At 45.3% G+C, this 20,614-nt stretch overlaps 1 protein-coding gene across 2 annotated transcripts in view; it reads right to left on the bottom strand.

The window, feature by feature from the left end:
• Positions 1-19,024, bottom strand: part of Chrnb3 (cholinergic receptor nicotinic beta 3 subunit) — a 29,775-nt gene extending 10,751 nt beyond the window's left edge. Inside the window, exons 1-3 of one of the 2 annotated variants that reach the window (XM_032918917.1) lie at positions 18,830-19,024; positions 3,344-3,516; positions 1,652-1,696 (exon numbers count right to left, since the gene is read on the bottom strand). In XM_032918917.1, coding sequence (XP_032774808.1) covers positions 1,652-1,696; positions 3,344-3,516; positions 18,830-18,878 — 267 coding nt within the window. In that variant the 5' untranslated portion in view covers positions 18,879-19,024. Of the gene's footprint in view, positions 1-1,651; positions 1,697-3,343; positions 3,517-10,462; positions 10,507-18,829 lie in introns of those variants that run through there. The other variant, XM_032918918.1, reaches the window with a different exon arrangement.
• Positions 19,025-20,614: the final 1,590 nt, after the last annotated feature.

The following is a 20,614-nucleotide window of genomic DNA, read 5'->3' on the forward strand; positions in this document are numbered from 1 at the left end:
GAGACAAAGGGGAAAAACTATCAGACTCAAAATGAAATAAATCGTACTGGGCTGGTGCTCCAAGCCTGTAATCCCAACACGTGGGGAACAGAAGGGTCATAAGTTGGAGACCACTGAGCTGCCTTGCCTCAAAGCCAAGAGCAACGCCTGATGGTGTTGCTTGTGTCCTGAGGAAGCTGTACGTAAGTAAAGCCTCGCCACTGACCTCTTCAGGTCGTGAATCCCAACAGATGCTTGCTAGTGTGGGTTTGTCTAAGAACCCCCTAAATCTTCTTGAACAAAAAGGGGTAAAGGATGAAACGATTTCAGAAACGCTGTGCAAAGAGAACTGAGGCGAGCCCCGGGGGAGTATTTCCAAGTCAGAGTAATTGCTCTTACTTTCTGCCCTCCAGCAGCAAGATCAATAACGGGGCAGAGATGTAAAAAGAAGCAGCTGCGGGGACTTAGCTTGGGGATGTCATTGTGTCACAGAATGTGCCACGTTAAAGGGTACTGAGCGCAGTGGTGGTCCCCAGCACTATGAACTCCCCGCCAGAGACTAACTCACGCAAGCTGCAGACGGCGCCAGGAAAGAGATGGTATAGGCATCCCGAGGAGAAGATGCTTGCAGCTGAGACGGGACGGATGGGGAGTCAGGGCGTGGCTGGCGGGGCAGGTTAGGGAGACCGTGGTGGAGCAGTGTGCTGTGCGGGAAGGTGCTGGGAAACAGTGAAGTCAGGCGAATGGATGGAAATGCATTTGGACCTTGAATATGGTGGTGCGGAATCTGAGGGGTCATGACAGTGTCCTTCCTCGTGTGGTTTCAGCAAGTCTGTTGATAAGATATTTATGGTCCCCGGGGATTTGATTACTCGCTGAGAGTTCAAAGAAGAAAGACACACGAGTCTACAAAATAAAAATCAATAGGATAAAAATAGGTCCAGCTAGAGGGAGCCTGTACGTGGGACAGCTAGGCTTTGAAAAGGTCAATGGCTGGGAGGAGACCTAGGCTGGGAGGCTAGTATGGGAAGCAAAGGATGTTTGGACAGAGTTTCCACTGGTTTGCTTAGGTGTGAGAGCTTTGTGAAGTCTTGGGAATTGTTGGGAAGACCGCCCATGAGATTCACAAAACCTACTCCTACCTGGTCTGTGGGGCTTGCGTTTGACGTTGACACCCATGTTAGATATCTGCTCTTCTTTTGAGCATCCCCTGACTCCCCATCTCCATGCTACTGTCATGTAACCACAGGCTTTATACAAACCTGTTAATGATGCTCATCACTTTACAGCAACTAGCCCTCTGCTGTCTCCTTAAAGACAGGGCTGTCCCCACCCCCCCCCATTCTACCAATATCTTGCACAATACCTGTCACTTAGCAGACTCTCATAGTGTCGAATCTTTATCAGTCGTCACCTGCCCAGTGTCACCCCCGCCCCATGCTGTCCCACCCCTGAGAAACAGTACCACAGGAAGATGCATGCCCACACAGTAACAGGGCTACTCTCCGTGCTCACCGCTGAAGCTAAAACAGACCCTTCCCTTGCATTCCTAAATCTTCCCCTAAGGATTCCGCATGCTTTCTGGAGTACTTCCAGATGGCAAGGTGTGTAAATAGAGAGCACTGTCAGCGTCTGGGCTGGCTAGCAGACACAGCCTGGGACTGGTCCTTACCTGCTTCAGCCACACATTCGTCGTCATCAGCTGATTCTTTTCATCCTAAGAAAGAGACAGTTAAAAAGGCCCAACGTTAAACAGAGTCTCCTGGTGTGCAGCACCAGGGTAGCTGCACAAATTCCTTGAAAGCAGTTGCAAAGGCGTGCATAGAACCTGTGGAAGCCCAAAGCACACCAAACCCCAGTGTCGAGGTGGACACGGGCAGGAAATTCCACTCCTAGCTGTGGAACTATTGCCCATTGTTAGCTTGTGGGAGATGAGGGGGACAGTTTTCTCCGAGAGGGTACCTCTGGTTAAACCACCCATGATGCACATGTCCAAGAATATTTAGGCATCAGAAACTGGCGTTGGGGTGTTCGTTTTTGAGGGTTTAGCGTTGGGTGAACAGGGAGGGAGGCGAATCTGAGGATGGATGGGAGGAGTATCAAAGTAACTTGTTTGAAGCTCTCAAAAAACTAATAAAAACATTTTAATAGTTGGCAGTTTAAAAGGGGTGAAAGTGGGGTTGGGGATTTGGCTCTGTGGTAGAGCGCTTGCCTAGCAAGCACAAGGCCCTGGGTTCGGTCCCCAGCTCCAAAAAAAAAAAAAAAATAGACAAAAAAAAGGGGGTGAAAGTGAAGGGTTTCCATCTTATTGATTGATTGATTGATTGATTGATTGGATTTTTATTAGGAAGAATCCCGAGTCTTATTTTTGGTGGCATACAAAACCCAAAAGATTCAAAGATTCCAAACTTAAGAACAAGTCAACGGTATGTGACCTTAAAGCACTCTGCATATCAGATCAAGCAGTAATTCACTATGAGGAAACTTTCAGCAACTGACCAACTCAGACAATGGTACAAAGCAGGAAACTGAAGCTGGATTTAAGACAAACCATGTATAATTTTCCAGAAAGAATCCTGGGTTATTTAGACAGCCTCGAGAGCAGAGAGGCGGGACAGAGGCTTGAGCCACGTGGGAGAAGTATTCTATGGCTTCGGGACCACAGTAGAATGAATTCCTACATTTGAGCAATTTAAGCCTATAGGTTCCTCCAAACAGAAACACAGCAGACACTGAAGCCTAAGGGAAAAGTGAGCAGAGAGACAAACGTGTAGGTGAGTTCAGGAAAAGTCCGGAGACCCCTAGCGAGCACGTGGCCCTAACGGGGCACTGCCATCACCTACGCTTCTGCTAGGTCTGGTGGTTCTCAACCTGTGGGTCGCGACCCCCTTGGGGGACAAACCCCTGTTTCACAGGGGCCAGATAAGGCCGGCAGGAAACACAGATGTTTGCATTACTATTCCTAACAGTAGCAAAATTACAGTTATGAAGGAGCAATGAAAATAATTTTATTGTTAGGGATCACTACCACATGAGGAACTCTATTATAAAGGGTGTGCAGCATTGGGAGCCACTGGCCTAGAGGTACAGAAACCCTGACAGCCCAGCGCATAGGCAGCAAGAAGCTGGGATCTCACCTGTCACCCTGCACCTCCCTTCTCCCCAGCGTTCTACCAGGGTCCAGTCTGCTCTAACTCCCCTCTCCACCCCCTGCCCAAGAGTCCTAAAATGACAGCATAGGATGACATCCCGTTCCTTCCTCCGAACATGTCCCTGGCTCCTTGGGGCAGATTTCCGTTCAACACAGTCTATTTATAAAATGTCATTGTCGATGACAGGGAATGCAGGGCTGAGGACTACTCACCACATCCACAAGCTGGGATATTTTTAAGCCAAAATACACTTTTATAATGTCACTGGAATTCAACACAGGGCGAACCCATTTCTGGTAACCTTGGAACAAATGTCTGAGGAGTGCGTCTTCGTGTTCAGCCACTGAGCTGAGTCCCGCAGTGGCCGTAAGAGTCACCCAGGAACCTGAATTAAAAGAGCAGCAGAAGAGTCAGTTCAGCATCCTGCACCCGAAGCCTTCCTCAGTTTCCCATGGGCCGACTCAGCAGAGGCTCTGAGACAAGGTGCTCTGAACCCCACTCTTTACCTGCACCCTCCTTTCCTGTACCACACTGGCGAAACCAGCATCTATGATTTTCCAGAGACTTTTCGTCACTGTGACCACACATAGGTCTCTGAAGTGTCACCTGTAGCCTCCCACCTTATCCCCCACTTCAGGTCTCACCACAAGTGCCACCTTCTTATAGAAATGTGCATTGCCCACACACTAGCGCCCTCATGGCTCCGTGGATTTGTCCTTTATCTTCTCACTTGATCATATGTGTGTATGTATGTATATTGTATATGCATGTTGTCCTGGTATATATGTTGTATAAATACACATATGTATGTGCAATCATCTTAATGTGTGTATATTATTGTATACACGTATGTATCACCTTCATATGTGGTGTGTTGTACATGCATAGTTTTATAATATGTCTATTGTATGAATATTTACATGTTCTCATTACTTCCCCTCAGACTTCAAGTTGACACACACAGTCAGCATCCATTACAATAACAATAACCCACATTCACAACAGGGCCTGACCCCACACCAGACACTCATTTCTCACACATGAGATAAAGGAACCAGGGAAAGGGTCATATCATTATATTTCTCCGTCTGTTTTCTTGACTTCTTCCCAATGATGGCTTCTATTAGAAGTCCTTCCCTGGTCAGTTCTTAGGAAGAGTTCTTATGAGCTCCTCGGTATGTAAGCCCCTGAAATGATCCTTACTTAAAACTGTAGCCTCCGTTGGAGTACCAACGTAAAAATGCGCTCTAATATAAAGAAGGTTTCTTTACTCATGCCTGTGCTGGCAAGTCTAAAGCAATGAGATCGTTAATTACCATGTTGAGCTTCTCTGTGAATGTCCAATATCCTGTGGTAGCCTATAAGATCTAAATCTGTAGGATTTTCTTTACCCAAGAAGACCTCTGATGCCACAGAGGTACACACAATGGCCAACGATCACAGGCAAAATGCTCACTCCAAGTTTACTAACCAAGTCTAGAGGCTGTCAGCTGTATGTAGAGAAGAGGATGCCCTCCCTTTGGATACATGAGGTCTCCATAGGCAGTTCCCTAACAGAGAAGTAATTCACAGTAATTCATAACTGCTCTCAGGGCAGGCTGAGGCTCGGAAAGATGGGTTGACTTCAGGTTGACCGTGCAAATCAGGACAGAAGTTTCTCAAAAGACTAAAAATAGAATGACTATATGCTCCCCCTCCATGCACTCTGGACATTCACCCAAAGAGCTCTGTCCTACTAAAGAGATACCCTGTTCATTGCTGCTTTATTCACAATAGCAAGAAAATGCAATTTGCCTAGATGTCCATTGATTGATGAGTGGGTGGTGAAAATGTGGTCCATACTGGAATGTTTCTTGGCTGTAAAAAAATTAAATTATGAAATGCAAAGCAAAATGGATGAAACTGGAAAAATATGAGGTAAACCATGTCAAGAAAGGCAAATACATGGGGTTGGGGATTTAGCTCAGTGGTAGAGCGCTTGCCTAGCAAGCGCAAGGCCCTGGGTTCGGTCCCCAGCTCTGAAAAAAAGAAAAAAAAGAAAAAGAAAAAAAGAAAGGCAAATACAACATGTTCTCTCCCTCATAGATGGATTCTAACTTCAAATGTTTAAGTCGGAGGATTGACTTTGGACTTCCTGCAAAGATGAGCAAAGTAGAAAGGACCAATGAGACAAGGGAGAAGGTATCTTAAGGCAGAGGGGGTGGAAAGGCTTAAGTAGGGATGGGGCAGGGGGATGGGAAAGAGGAGAGGGTAAGGGACAAGGTATGAAAGGCCTTGTGGCTTTGTTCTTTTTTAAAGGAGTTTGAATAAAGGTTCCTTACATGGATAATGCTTCTCTCAAAAGCCACGAGTTATGAAATAATCTTACTGCCGGGAGTGTGATATCCCCACCCCCATGAGTTATTGGTCAAGCCTGTGGATGGTTAATTTTTTGTCAACTTGATATAAAACCAATTGTCGTCTGAGAAGAGGAAACTTCTACTGAGAAAATGCCTCTAACAGAAGGGCCTAGAGGCAATGTTGCCAGGGCATGTTTATTATATGACTGATATAGGGAGGTTCAGCCCACTGTGGGTGATGCCACCTCTGGGCAGGGGGTCCTGGCTTATATACAAAGCAGGATGAGCAAGCCGTGGAAAACAAGCCAGTAAGCAGTATTTCCCCAGTGGCGTGTGCCTGCCTCCAGGTTCCTGCCTTGCATTCCAGTCCTGACTTCCCTCCGTGTTGGATGATGACCCTGTAAGATGAAATAAACCCTTTCCTCCGCATGTAACTTTCGCTCGTGTTATAGAATAAACAAACTTGGACAGCCCCAAAACAACGGAGGCTATTGCCATTGGGATTCGTTGCTGACCACAATTACACGGTTATGGTGTTGGATTGAGATGTTCCCTATCTGTTCCGGGTGTTTGAAACTATACTTGGCTCCCAGTCGGTGGTCTAGTTTGGGAAGATTAGGAGATGAGGTCTATGGAGGAACTTTGTGGTCACTGCGGGGAGACTTTGAGAGTTCAAAATACCTCTGCCATTTCCTGTTTGCTCTCTGCTTCCTGGTTGAGGTAGAGGGGAGGGTGGAAGGAGAGTGGGAGAGGGAGAGGGATGGGAGGTGGGGGGGGAATGTACGCTCTCTGCTGCTGCTCTCACCACACCTGTCACCAGACTTCCCTGCTGTGATGATGGTGGACTCTTACCCCTCTGAAACCGTAAGCCCAACAAAACTCTTTCTTCTCGAAGTTGCCTTGGTCTCCGCAGTGTTTTATCATGGCATTAGGAAAGCAACTAATAGAGAAGCTCATAACAGGGAGTAGGCTATAGCTGTGCCAGGCCTGATGCTGTTGCTGTTGTGGTTGGTTGATGGGTGGGTGGGTGGGTGGGTGACTGTTTTGTGTGTTGTTTTGTTTTGTTTTTGAGGAATGGGGTAGACTTTGGAACTTTGAACCAGAAAGGCAGTTGAAAGATGTAAGCAGAGTTTAATTAGCTCTCCACGGGTCTTAGCCCAGAACCTACGACTGAGTTTTGCTAAATAGACATGTTAGCAGACCGCCTTCTGTTGTATAATTTAATCCCAACCCCAGGTTTCTACCCTGCCTTTGACCATTTAGTTCCCAGATAAAAGATACACACAACCTTTATATTTACAATAAGCTTTAAACAAGAGCTGGGCAGTACCTACCCTCTATGCTATTAGAATCTACTTTCCTATCGATAACCCGAGTTATTACTTACTGTTTCATCTGGGCCTGTCTTAGCTCCAATTGGTCATCTCTCAGGCCCATGTTTTCATGACTTGCCTAACCCATGGTGGCTTCTCTCAAACCTTCTCTCAAGCCTGGGAATCCTAAACCCCACCCTTGGATATACGTGTGGACTCCAGGTCTTGGAGGCCTCCACTTAGCACTACGATAAGACCAAACCTCTACAGCCTTCTATGTCATTATGTCTAAGTTCATGTTTTACTGCTACCCCTTGTCTTCATCAGAGACATTTTTTGTGCAGTGGTCAGATGTCGATGCAGAGAATCATGACAGTACAAAGTACTGAGAATAACTGGTGAGTGCTCGGCCCTGAATGGGACATCTGTATTGTCCCTCATCAATCCACCTTCCTGTGTGTGTGTGTGTGTGTGTGTGTGTGTGTGTGTGTGTGTGTGTGTGTGTGTGTGTGTCTGTTTGTGTGTGTGTGTGTGTGTGTGTGTGTGTGTGTGTGTGTGTGTGTGTGTGTGTGTGTGTGGGTGTGTGTGTGTGGGTGGGTGTGTGTGTGTGTGTGGGGTGGGGTGGTGTGTGTGTGGGTGTGTGTGAGTGTGGGAGTGTATGTGTGTGTGGTGTGTGTGTGTATGAGTGTGTGTGTGTGTGTGTGTGTGTGTGTGTGTAACAACATGGCAGTCATAGGAGGAAGAAGGAGAATGATGTCATCATGTTTTAAATACATTTTAAAATTTTAAAAAGGCTGAAGAAAAGGAAGACCTTGCGTTTTTCTCTTGGGAAAAGATTTATAGTTTCAAACCTTTAAAGTGTTCTTAGATGTCTTAATTAATAGTTTATAAGTGTTAATATTAATGGGTAAAATACAAGGATTGTGCTTTCTATCAATATATATATTGATAGAAATTGATATATTGATATATTGATATATATTGATATATATACCAAGAAGACACTCTGTGGCTATAATTTGACACTTTTTTCAAAATCTGTCATACAAGGAAAGAAAGAGAAAATATGATATTAAACTTTACTCATCCTTTTAAAATGCCTTCCAATATGCGTGGGGAAGAGCCTCACCAGACCCTGTCCCTCGTTGAGTTAATGCCAGCTAGGGAATGGAGAGACATTTTTCTTCAAGAGTGTAGCCACTGAGAAGTTGTCCATGATCCAACACCATGTGATGTAATAACCCAACATCCGTGCAATGCAAGCAACCCTAATTAAACTCAGGATTATTAAGAAAAAAAGACATGAAGGTGGGTGTGGGTCCTGCTGGCAAGACAGAGCTGCAAGAGGGAGTGGGAGGGGAACAAAGGACATCATGTGTGGGAGTATAAGACCAAAATACTTTATATAATGTATGAATCTGTCAACAATAAATAAAAAATTACCTTTTTTTTAGATTCAAGCTGTTAGTTAAGGTATTCACTCTGTTCCCTGATATTTCTCAATATTCTTTATTCTTCAACTCAATCATTCTTCAGATTAAGGATCAGAGAGACCCTGAACCTAGTCTTTTATTCACTAAAGCTACATCATCAAGGCTTTCATAATTGTTAATTATGAAATTTTATTAAATTTACATAAATTCTGAGTCGCCGATCAATAGTCTCAATCCCCATTTCCTTAGAGCAGAACTAAACTCAGAACATAAGCACATTTCCTTAAAGGTGAACCCAACCTATTCTTCACAGGTAGTGAGGCACAGTTCTTGTGTTTCTGGGTATGGCATTTAGCAGTCGTCAGTAACTATTTTAATGTAAAAGAAGAAAGATAACAGACTCCTATAATTAAAATAATTTCTTACTAAGTTTTGAATTTATGTAAGTAAAACAGCTCTCTGTTATTTCCAGGCATTATTATTTCCAACTCTTCAAACAGCTAGAAAAACAGATTATTAACATTTTAGATGCTTCTACATCATCTTTTAATTCTCTAATTTTCATTTCTTCATCCTAGCAATTCCATAACCTCATGTAATCTCCTTCTAATATTATTTATTTATGAATTATATATAATTTTCTACTTTTCCATCCATACCGTTTCTTCCTGGGGCCACTTTAACTCTCTATACTTGATGTCCAAAAGTTCACACTGCCTAATTAACGCAGCAGTCATAGGGCCAGAGGGCACATATATCACCTTATGATTCCACATTCAAGGCCAAGTAGGGCAATAAACTAGTTCTACAAAGGACCGTGTAGGTATTTATGGCCTTATGGTTATGCTGTCGAGAACCTTAAAAAGATGGTGTATTAGTCAGGGTTAGACAATAGCAGAAGATGGACTGTAGCTGAAGCTGTACCTCACCCTTTCTCTCCCACTCAAGAATGCATCCGTAGGAATACAAAATACATTAATGTGAAAGCATTGATGTGAGAAACAGCCAGAAGTATGGCCTTACAGTTGCATTTATTCATTTAAAGCTCACCCTCCTGGAACTTTAGTGCTTCGGCTGTTATTAATAAGCAGAGAGAGCAGGGAAGCAGGGCAGCAGCAGGTTAAGGAACCTAAAAGCTTCCTGGAAATGTCGGTGGAGGGAAGATGGAGACTCCCTGGAGCCTCTTGTTGGAAAAGGTATTTGCTCGCCTCCTCCTCCTCCTCCTCCCACCCCAAGTTCAAAACAGACCTCACCCTGATGGCTTCCCAGCATCTCCTCAACCCACTCCAACCCCTTGCCACCACGGCACAGACTCTGGATCCCTGAGTCCTGCTGTTGCTCCGTCTCTCTAGACTGTTGCCTGCCTACTACCCTGAAGTAAGCATTGAAAACCAGATGAGGAACAGATCTTCCCCTCCCCCTTCTCCCCTCCAGATCCAATCCCCCAGACCCAACCAGCTCTGTAGCAGACACCTACTGTACACAGATCTTCTTCTCCAGCCTTCCCCCTGACTCATTCCATTGTCCCAGCACCCAACTCCAGCAGGCATTCCCTGAACTCCAAGGTCATGCCAACCAGAGAAGCAAGTAAGCCAAGGAAGCAAGTGTCAGATCTTCCTTCTCCCTACCTTCCTCCATGGCCCATTCCTCAGTCTCATCCCAGGCTCTGTAGCAGATATCCTGTTGTGGCTTCTCATTCTCTACCCCTATCCCCAGGACTAAGCTGACACTCATAGAATACCCTGCTTTCTGCCTTCTTGTGGACTCCCTCAGTACCCCTCTTCTAGCCCATCCCCTTTCTAAGTACAGCTCTGAATGCCTGGAAACACAGTCTACCTGTAACCCCCAGTGGCTGTACCTAGCAGGATCCCAGAAGAATTTCCTACCAAGCAACATACAGCCACCACACCCTCCTAAGAATGAGAGAGGGCAACAGAAAGCAAGGAACAAGACACCCACCAACAAACATAAGACCTAGAATTATAATCGTCCTAACCCCAGATGTGTAGATGTCAACATAAAAACACATCTGTTATAGCCAGGATAGTATGTCTCCACTAGAGATCAACCACCCTACCATAGCAGGCTGTGAGAATACACCATAGCTGAAACTCCAGACAATGACCTTCAAATAACCTTCATCTATATGATAGAGGTCCTTAAAGGGGAAATTAATAAATGCCTTAAAGAAATCTATGAAAATACAAACACAAGCAGTGGAGGGAAATGAATAAAACTATTCAAATCCTGAGAGTATAAATAAAATCATTTTTTTTAAAATAAGGAAATCTGGAATTGAAACACTTAGGAATTACAACAAGAAGCTTAGCAACAGAATGCAAGAGATGGGACAGAGAATCTCATGCACAAAGACAAGACAGAAGAAACGGATACCTCGGTCAAAAACAAAGCTAAGTGGAATAAAAAGACAAAAATATCCAGGGAATCTGAAACACTATGAAAAGACCAAATTTAGGAATAATAGGAATATTTTCTAGCTCCATCCATTTGCCTAAGAATTTCATGAGCTAAAGGGATTTGAAATCCCATGGGAAGAACAAAATCGACCAACCAGACCCTCAAGAGCTCCCAGGGACTAAACCACCAACCAAAGAGTACACATGGAGGGACCCATGGCTCTAGCTGCATAATAACAGAGGATGGCACTGTCTGGCACCAATAGGAGAGAAGCCCATGGTCCTGTGACTCGTTTCCCCAGTGTAGGGGAACGCCAGGCTGTTGAGGTGGGAGTGGGTGGGTGGGAGGGAGGGAGTGGGTGGGTGGGAGGGAGCGAGAGCATCCTCGTAGAAGCAGGGGGAGGGAGCATGGGAGAGGGAGGAACCAGAAAAGGGGATAACATTTGAAATGTAAATAAATAAATATCCAATAAAAAACCATTAATAATAAAATAAAAAAAGAATGACAGGAATAAAGGAAGGAGAAGAAACACAGGTCAAAGGCACAAAAAATATTTTCAACAAAAAAATCATGCAAGAAAATTTCTCTCACCTAAAGAAGATGCCCAGGTACACAAAGCACACAGGATAAAAAGTAGACTGGACCCGAAAAGAAAGTCCCCTTGGCACACAAAAAACCAACACTAAAATATGCAGGACAAAGAAAGAATATTAAACGCTGCAAGAGGAAAAGGCTGACTAGCATATACAGGCAGAACTATTAGAATTACACGTGACCTCTCAGCAGACTCCAATGGGGCTGGATAGATGTGCTACAGACTCTAAGAGGCCATAGACGCCAGGCCGGGCTACTATAACCAGCAAAACTTGCAATCACAACAAATGAAGAAAATAAACATTCCAAGATAAAAACCAAAATTAAGCAATATGTATATGCAAATCCAGCCCCACAGAAGGTGCTAGAAGGAAAACTCCAACCTCAAGAACATAATCAGACCCAAGGAAACACAAAGAATGACAAATCTCAGACAAGCAAACAAAAAGAGGACGACACACACACAGACACACACCCACAGACACAGTGTGTGGGCGCTTTAATACCTGATAAAATAGACTTCGAATCAAAACTAAACAGAGGAGACAGTGAAGAATGCTACACTTTCATCGAAGGGAACATTCCACAAAGACGGCATTGCTTGGTACTGGAAAGTACTCAGCAGGGTACCAAAGGGGAAACAGCAACACCAACCCAGCTTACAAATCCTCCATCAGCCATGGTGACCTATCTGCAAGACAAGCTAGTGCAATGGTAGCCCAAACCAATATCAGATTCGAATTAAGGCTCTCTTCATAGGATGGAATCCATACCCAGCACTGCCTGGATGAGCAAGAACATGAGAGCCCGGTGGCCTAGGGTAAAACAAAATACTATTATTCTGCAAATGTAGCAATAAAATGCCTCCTGGTGACATTCTGCTATACTCATAGATCAGCGCCTTGCTCAACCATCATCAGAGAGGCTTCCTCCTGCAGCAGATGGGCAACTAATAAAAGACCTAAACTCAACCCTAAATAGGATGCCTCCGTCAAATCCTTCCCCTCTGGGCTCAGGAAACCCTGTGGAAGAAAGAAAAAGTGTAAGAGCCAATGTGGCAAGGGTGGGGCAGAAGACACCCAAAGGCTCAGTCGACACTGTGTGGTAGAGAAATGGGAGAGAAAGAGCAGCAGAATGGTTTGGGCACTGTGAAGAGAGGCGGAACTGGAAAGGCAGGGGTGGTGAAAGACCCCCGTGTGTGTGGCCTGTGCTGCCACCCGAGACTATGGTGATGCCCTAGCCTGTGTTGCTGCTGAAGGTCATGTCTGGGTCCTGCAGCATGAGAGTCTGCATTGACGTCCTTGGCCCGTGTTACCACCAAAGGCTATGTGGATGTGCCTGGTCTAGGCTGCCACCCGGGGTCATACTGACGTCTGAGGGCTGCACAGAGCTGGCCCAAGCAGTGTAAGAGAGCTGGCCTTGCCCCTTGCTAACTATAGTACTCCTGGCCCTCACTGGCTGCAAGAGTGAACCACATCTTGCTTAGGCAACACAGTCGAGCTGGTCCTAGTGGGGTAGGTGTAGGGGAGCCAGCCCTAGGGACAGGAGCATGGAAGAGTTGGCCCCACCCCTTGCATCTGCCCTCAGAGATAATACCAACATGGCTAACATTTGACTGACAGCGCCTTGGTTCGAGATATCTGGGGCAGCAAGGGAAACTCCTGCTGCTACCAATTAAAGAGACAAATTGCCCCGTCTTCCAGTTTTACTTTTCACTCTTTCAGATTTATCTTTTTTCCTGTGCGTGCGTGCGTGCGTGCGTGCGTGCGTGCGTGCGTTTCCTGCGCATGCGTATGTGCAGTACTTGAAAGCCTGGTACCCACGGAGTTCAGAAGGCAGCTTCCGATCCCCTGGAACTGCAGTTACAGACGCTTGTGAGCCACTATGTGGGTGCTGGGGATTCAACTGGGGTCCTCTGCAGAGGAGTAAGTACTCTTAGCCACTGGACCATCTCTCAGTCCAGTCCTTCATCATCTTTGCTTCTTTACAAGAGTGACATCAGAAGTATTGCTTACTGTAGTCAGATGAAAAGCATATAATCAATACTGTTAGTGTTAGTGTTAAACAGCCCTGTAACCATGAAAAACACCTGCCCAGTGCGCCAAGGAGAGGTCGGTCTCCCTCATCTGTCTCACTGGCACCACCTGACTAAGCTACTGGGTCATAGACTGAACTGCCTAGGAAGCCTCTCTATTCCAGTTTAACCCAGTTAGCACCAATGTTGTCTCAAATGGTCAATTGAGACACTCGAGTGATGTCAGTAACTACAGAGTAACGTCCTGTATCTGTCTGTGCATGTGCATGTGTACACACACACACTCTCTCTCTCTCTCTCTCTCTCTCTCTCTCTCTCTCTCTCTCTCTCTCTCTCTCCCTCCCTCCCTCCCTCCCTCCCTCCCTCCCCATAGGTTTCTTAGCTCAAACAGCCCTGGGCCCAGAGAATATTTATGTGAGAATATTTATGACGTAGGTCTTGCTAAGGACAAACAAGGCCCTTGTCGTTGAATTTTCAGGCCCATCCAGAAAACTGTACAAAAACTTTGTACAATTCTTTTGAAGGGAAATAAGGGAGCTTGTGCTTGTGTCTAAGCTTATCCGGGTCTTGCTTTTCACCCGGTTCCAAGAGTAATGTGTGACTGTGTTCCCCCGTGAAAGAAAACACATTTCAAACTGTCTGACCAATTTAAAAGGTGGGGCTCCCATAGCATATAAACTCGTACTGCTTAGAGCAGACTAAATGTTTGTGTGGCCCAAATTTATATGTAGAAGCCCCCAAGCCCTAGGTGAGTATGTTTGAAGACTCAGCCCCTAAGGAGAGGGACCAGGGGAAGGGGCTGTGTGAGGATCCAGGAGAAATACCTGCCATCCAAGAAGGGAGCTCTCACCAGGAATGCTGGACCCTGAGCAAGAACTTCAGGTCTCAGGACTGGGAGAAATGGTTGCCTATTGCTTAAACCACCAACTTGTGGTGTTTACTGCATTGTGGCAAGCTGGAACTGACGGGGACAAGTCTGCTTTGACCGAAGCAAAATTCACTGAAGCAAACAAGCTTTAAATAAGTAAATAAAATAAAATAAATAAATTCATGCCTTAGAAACTATGGCACGATCAGGAGATGAGCCCAGGCGAGTTAACGATTTGTCCTTTTAAAATAAAATATTAATGACAGTGGGCGTATTCTTTCAAACTATAGCCTTGATAAATATTTGATGACGGGTGATGAGTGAACAAATGAATTAGCAGTGGTCACGATCTATGACAGACGAGGCAGAGGCCCTGGCTCCCTGAGGTACAGAAAACTACAGGTAATCAAGATTTCAGGAATGAATTGGTTCTGTCTTGCGAGCTGATTCATCCTTTACATTGATCGTATAAAACCAACACTCTAAGAGGCACTCCATTGCCCGCTGGCACGGCCAGAAGATGCTCTGGGATGTTAGGAGAGGCAGGTTTGGAATCTCTAGGAAGCCTGCATTCCCCATCGTCAGTGTCAGTGAAGAACAGTGGTAAGGGGGAAATGATAGAGAAGGCAGAATGCGCTGAAAAGGCTCTCCGTGCTAATCCTCCCTGCGTTGTCAGCTGAAGAGGCCGTGATACGAGAGAGGAGCGACTTGCTTAGCTCTAGGCTGGAAATAAACAGCAGCTGGTGATCTGCAGATGGCAAAGTCGGACCATCCTGCATGCCCATGATTATCTGAGGGTTGCAAGGTGGTGGGTGATTTGTCTTCACTGTTATCCCCTAATATAGATATAGATTAGATATGGGTATAGATTAGATATAGGTGTATGAAGTGTGTGTGTGTGCGTGTGCGTGTGTGGGGGGGGGGGTAAAAGTGGTCTCAATGGCCTGATTGTAGGAACACGTGTTCATTAGTATCGCTGTTTTTGATGATGTTTGGTGACACCATGCAGGTTCCAGAGTGCTTTACTGTTTGCTGTGGTCTAGATCTTCAGTGGTCCCAAGACCCATGTGCTGGGTGGTGGCTCTTGAGATGTACCCCAACCTTTAAGAAGTAGAGTGGGGAAGATCTTTACAGTCCTGAAGGGTACATTTGAGGGGATTATAAGATACTGGAATCCTTTTCGTACTCGGGCTCATGAGATAAGCAGCCCCCCCACCCAAGTCTCCCCTCCCGCCACGATGGGCCGGCTCACCCCAGTCCCTAAAGAAGATCAGTTGATCATAGACTAGAAAATCCAACTGCAAGATAAAATAAACATTTTACGCTCACAAATTGCCCACTGCGGGTACTTCGTCACACGCTCGACGAGCCTGGTGTCTAGTGCGGCCCAGCACTTGGAAGAGTCTGAGATTCTAAAACTAAGGCACAAATGATGTCAGTGTGATCCCAGGAGAGCACTTCGTCCTGGTGTTCCACAATCTGCTCAGGAGTTCCCTTTCTGTAGCTGATGTCTGGCCTTCGGGCTTCATCACTTTGCCCAGAGTTTCTCTAGTGGAGGTTGTCAGTCTGCAATCATTCTCCTTGGAGGTAGACAAAGAATATTTTACAGGGAGGAAATGTTCCTTCTTTAAATGAAATCCTTATTCTCCCCCCCCCCCTTATCTCGTGGCTTTGAAATGATCTCTCGAGCATCTATTAAATGTGTGCCTTGCAGCAGCCACCTGACGGGGCTTTCTCGGTCTCTCCCATCTTCTCCTGTTCCTCATCTCTCTACTTACACTCTGGGTTTTCCTGGGAAAAAAATAAATATTTTCTCTACATAAATTCTGAGGTAGAGGACCAGAAAAAAAAGGAACAAACAGAGCCAGAGAACACATGGTTAAAGTCAGAGGCTTCTTTCTATGCCTCCTGCTGCTTTTTTCCACACAAGGAATTTGGAGTCTGGAATGTCCTTCTCTTGGCTCAGAATGCCAAGACCCTCGCCAAGTTCCTCCCTCATTAAAACAAGAATCTGGCCGATCTGTGCTGAATAACAATGCGTACCAGGCCCAGAGTTAGAGACTTGATATCTGGTCCTGATTCAATCTCCATCTTAAGCAAAGCCTGTGCCGGGTAAGGGTGGGGCAGATGACTGTTCTGGGTCCTCCTGTGCTTACAGGAGACTTGGCATCCCTGCAGTGGCCCCAAAGTATGGCACACTAATTGAGACCTTTTCGGTTTAGTTTAGGAACTATAAAAGAGAACGCTTAATGTGTCACTCCTTGGGCACAGCCCTCCACTGGTGCCCGGTGCCAGCTCCAGGCAGAATTCTTCCTCTGGAACCAAGGCTCTCCCTTCTAGGTTCTTTATTCCTGACGAATTTTCCTGGTCTCAACCACCACGGCCCCTTCCTCTCTTCCCGTTCCCATACCAGTCTTCCTTTTCTCAGAGTTTGACAAACTCACTCATCTGGAGGAATAACTGACAAGAAAACCAATGAAACTTCCCACGGTTTGTTACAGATATTGCTAAAGATAGCATCTTTGGTGACCCTCGACTATGAGTGAAAAGAAATGATTGAAAAAGTTTTAATAGTTGAATAGTTTCAACAACAGTGGTGGAGAGACGCAATGCTTTTGACATTTTTTTTTTTTTGCTGTATTTTGGTTTCTCTTTCTATTATTAATGCCACAGGAATGGCAGTCGCTTCTGCTAGCCTGTGCATCTGGTACTCAGGGTGAAAACAAACAGTAAATATTTGATGGATTCTTCCAAGCTTGGGAGTTTATTAGAATGTCTTTTCTCTATTCTCCCATGCTGCCGCACACCCTGGGAGTATTCCCAGGGTATAGAGGATGCCTCATAAATATTCATTAAGTGAATAAACAGACATCGTCCCATAGGAAGGGGGCTGGGAAGGCAAATCAGCCAAGGTTCCTTTTCTTTGGGAACATACACAAGCACGCAGATGTGGAAAACTGAACACGAGCTGTCTCACAGCAGTACGCAATGTTCTTAGCTACCAAACCCAAAAGTACAAAAAGGAACGAAAGGGTATCCAGTTTTGTCTGAAAAATGAACTTGTGTAATTAAATATTGTTACATTGAATAGTAAGGTGCAGAAACATAAGGAAGGAGAGGTCCATTCAAAATTCGCACCAGCTCCCAAGGTTTCAGAGTGAGGTTGGTCCCGGGTTATTAGATTACCATCATGCTCTCTGAGAAACATACACACAGAGAATACAGGTCCACTGTTGCAGCCTCCACACTGGAGAAAAAGTCCCAGGTTCTCTTGCACTTTCAATTTTCCGATGGACTATCTATTTACTGTGCACAGAGGACACAGCAGCGGTAAACCTAGAGTTAATGCTAATTATCTTTGCTAACCACTGAGGGAGGGGGTATCCTTGGGAAGTGCATTGTAAGAACCAGTTCTTTCAGAGTAAAAGGAATGTCCTCATAAATTAAGGCAAAAGAAGTCAGATGGATGAACATTCATCATATGCCAAACAGCCAAAAGTTGACTATCATTATGACTGCGAGACTATACTTAAGACTTTTCGGAGAACAGAGCTGGTGCTGTTTGGAACGAGCTTGGTGTCCCCTGCACTCAGATGTTACTCTTCCTGCTTTGGAGCATGGGCATGGTAGAAGGCGACTTCTGAAGCTGTGCAGGACAGTGTTCATGTAGATCTCACAGCCTATGATGTTTACGTGTAGGATTTGGTTCTACAAGTTCAGCTCTCAGTCTAAAAGTTGTAACAATCAAATGTTGCGGAAAAAAGAATACCACTGAGAAATAAAGACAAATTACTAATGGAACTACACTTCTCAAGATCTTGCTCTTAGCTTCCGGACAAAACCTCTTTGTTTCTAAGTTTTGTAACAAATTATTCCAAATCCCAGAAAACTGGTGTGTAAGTGACCACTGTCCACTAAACCTTCAGGAGTGCCATCCTCGTTGCCTGACCCCCCCCTTTGTGTTTTTATCATCTATTAATTCTCTTTTCTTATCAACAATCCTTTTTTCCATTGGTCACATAGCAAACAGACATTTGGTTTTATATTTGCTAACCACTGAGGTTATCCTTGGGAAGTGCACTGTAGGAACCAATTCTTTCACAGTAAAAGAAACATAGTAATAAATTAAGGCAAAGAAAAAAGTCAGATGTATTCTAAACATCCAAACGTGGATAATCATTTTTATGACTTGCAAGACATTGCACAGACATTTTATTATGATATTGAAATAAATAAAACTTCCTAGTTTACAAAAATGTATTACATTATTAACAGGTCCATGGGATACATTGTAGAAAATTAAATATCTACCCAGAGACCCGGCAATTGTTGGTTGACGTGATATGAAATATCCACGTAGTAAATTTCTGCTGAGCACTTTAATAATCCTGGGAGCAACCTGCAATGCACACAGTAACATTTCCAAACTCTTTTATGTCCATCCAGTTCATGATACACAGTGACTCCAGAGAGCAGCATGCAGGAAATGAGCAAGCCTTAAACCGAACTCAAAAGCACTGGCTTCTTTAGCAATCCGTTTACAGAGATCTCGTGGAGTTCTCCATCTGAGGTACTTAATGTTAAACGTTACCTTGAAGGGATCAACGTCTGGCTTTGACACTAGTACCGTGACCCACAGGTTTGTTTTCTCTCCTTTGAGGAACCTGACACCCGCAGTTTAGTTTAAGGTGATCTTACCTGAGAGAGTGGCACTGAGAACCAAGAAGACCCTTAGGAAGCCTGCCATGACGTCTGCTTCCGAGAGACGTTTTCCTTTCAAGCACAGAGTGTTTCCACTGGAAAGGATCAGGGTTTAAAAAAACAAAATGCGAGTGGTTCAAAGCCTGATGAAACCCAAGGGGACCGTGACCAGCTGCCTGATGAAAATAGTCACAAGTCACCTCCCGATGTCGGTGTGGGTTTCTTAAAGTGCACTTTCCTGATGCTCAGTGAGCTGTCAGGTCTTGTGAGGCTAAAAGCATCTCTCTGGGTCCTAACTCCTGACTTAGCTTATTAATTCACCGTCTTACAGAGAGAGATAGGAAGAGAGAGAAGGGTGAGGCTCTATGATTTTTGAAACACCACTGTGGTGTTTTCTTGTGTCTGTAGATCTGTGGAATGAGGAGATCTGTGTTTCACAGCGTCTGCCGTGGAGACAAGTGGACCCCTGCCTGCTAATCCTTTCTCGGTTTGGACCAGGAATGTACAAGCGAGGATGGGGTCCAGCCACCACCTGTGTCTGATAGCATTCGTGCATGCGGACCTGAGACTATCTCTCTGTCCCTTTGAACCTGCTGGTCCCCCTCATCCTGGCTGCAGCAGACATGGTGGGAGGGACATCTCTCAAGAGGCTGAAACATTATTTTCCCTGTTTTACCTTCTTCATGGTCCGTGGACTGTCTTCCTTTTCTTCTGTATACACATGGGGCAGGAGGGTAGGGGCAGCATGAAGAGGCTCTGGCCGGCACAGATCTAATCAGTGAGCAAGGGTAAAGTTGGAGCCAGTAAAGTTGGTGTGACAGATTATGGGGTAGCATCCAGGCACCAGATGAATTTGATTTTACAGGGGTGGATTTTGCGCAGTTTTAGGGTTCCTTGATGATATCTCCTTAATCTTCTACTAACATGTGTCAGTCAGGTTCCTGTCACCGGGACAGAAATTTGAGATCAATAGCTAATAACAAAAGATGGATTGGGGCTCACACAGATCTCAGTCCTGTGATCAATGGACCCCTTACTTGGGCTTGAGTCTAAGCCATGCACAGGCTAGGACATGCTGGTGAGGATGTCCTATTAGCAACTTCCAGATGCCCAGATGGTGTTCTGGGGCGAACTATAACAAGACGGAATAAACCCCACCCTAGGAGGCAGGACACCCAAGCTCTGGCCTCCTGTCTGTCCAACTTAGGCTCCCGTCCTTCCAACTCAGGCACCATTTATCCCTCTATTCCACCTGCCAGTCTCTGATATATACCCCAAGCTCCTGTGGGAGGCCTGCTGGGTCTCCTTGGCCTGTCACACACGAATATTTAAGATTACCCCTGGAGGAAGAAGCCATGCTGTCTCAGGAACAGATTGGCCATCACTCACCCTGATGTACAGCAAGAGTTCCTTTTCTTCCGGGAAATCACATGTAAGAATACTTGTTATCCCTGCACAGGGCAGGAAATTCAATCTGAGCATTAAAAGATTCCCGTCTTCTTCTCTAGGAAAGCAAAAGAGTCTGGCAGGTTTACAAGCCCCTGTAGCTTCCAGTCCATCTTGACCTCAGTGAATAGGTCAGTGGCCATCAACTGGTCTCTCGGAATTAGCAGCACCAGCCCCTGGTACCATGTCTGATGCCCAGGACTATATAAAAAGCAGAAACTCAAGAATAGGATCCTGCCTCACTGAGGGCTACAGGCATGCACGCACATGTGTACACACCAGAGGCTAGGCCACACTGGAAGTGGTCCTACTTGCTAGAAGGAACAGCTGGCCTCT

This window comes from Rattus rattus, chromosome 13 (genome assembly GCF_011064425.1).
Source record: "Rattus rattus isolate New Zealand chromosome 13, Rrattus_CSIRO_v1, whole genome shotgun sequence".
Taxonomy (NCBI): Eukaryota; Metazoa; Chordata; class Mammalia; order Rodentia; family Muridae; genus Rattus; species Rattus rattus.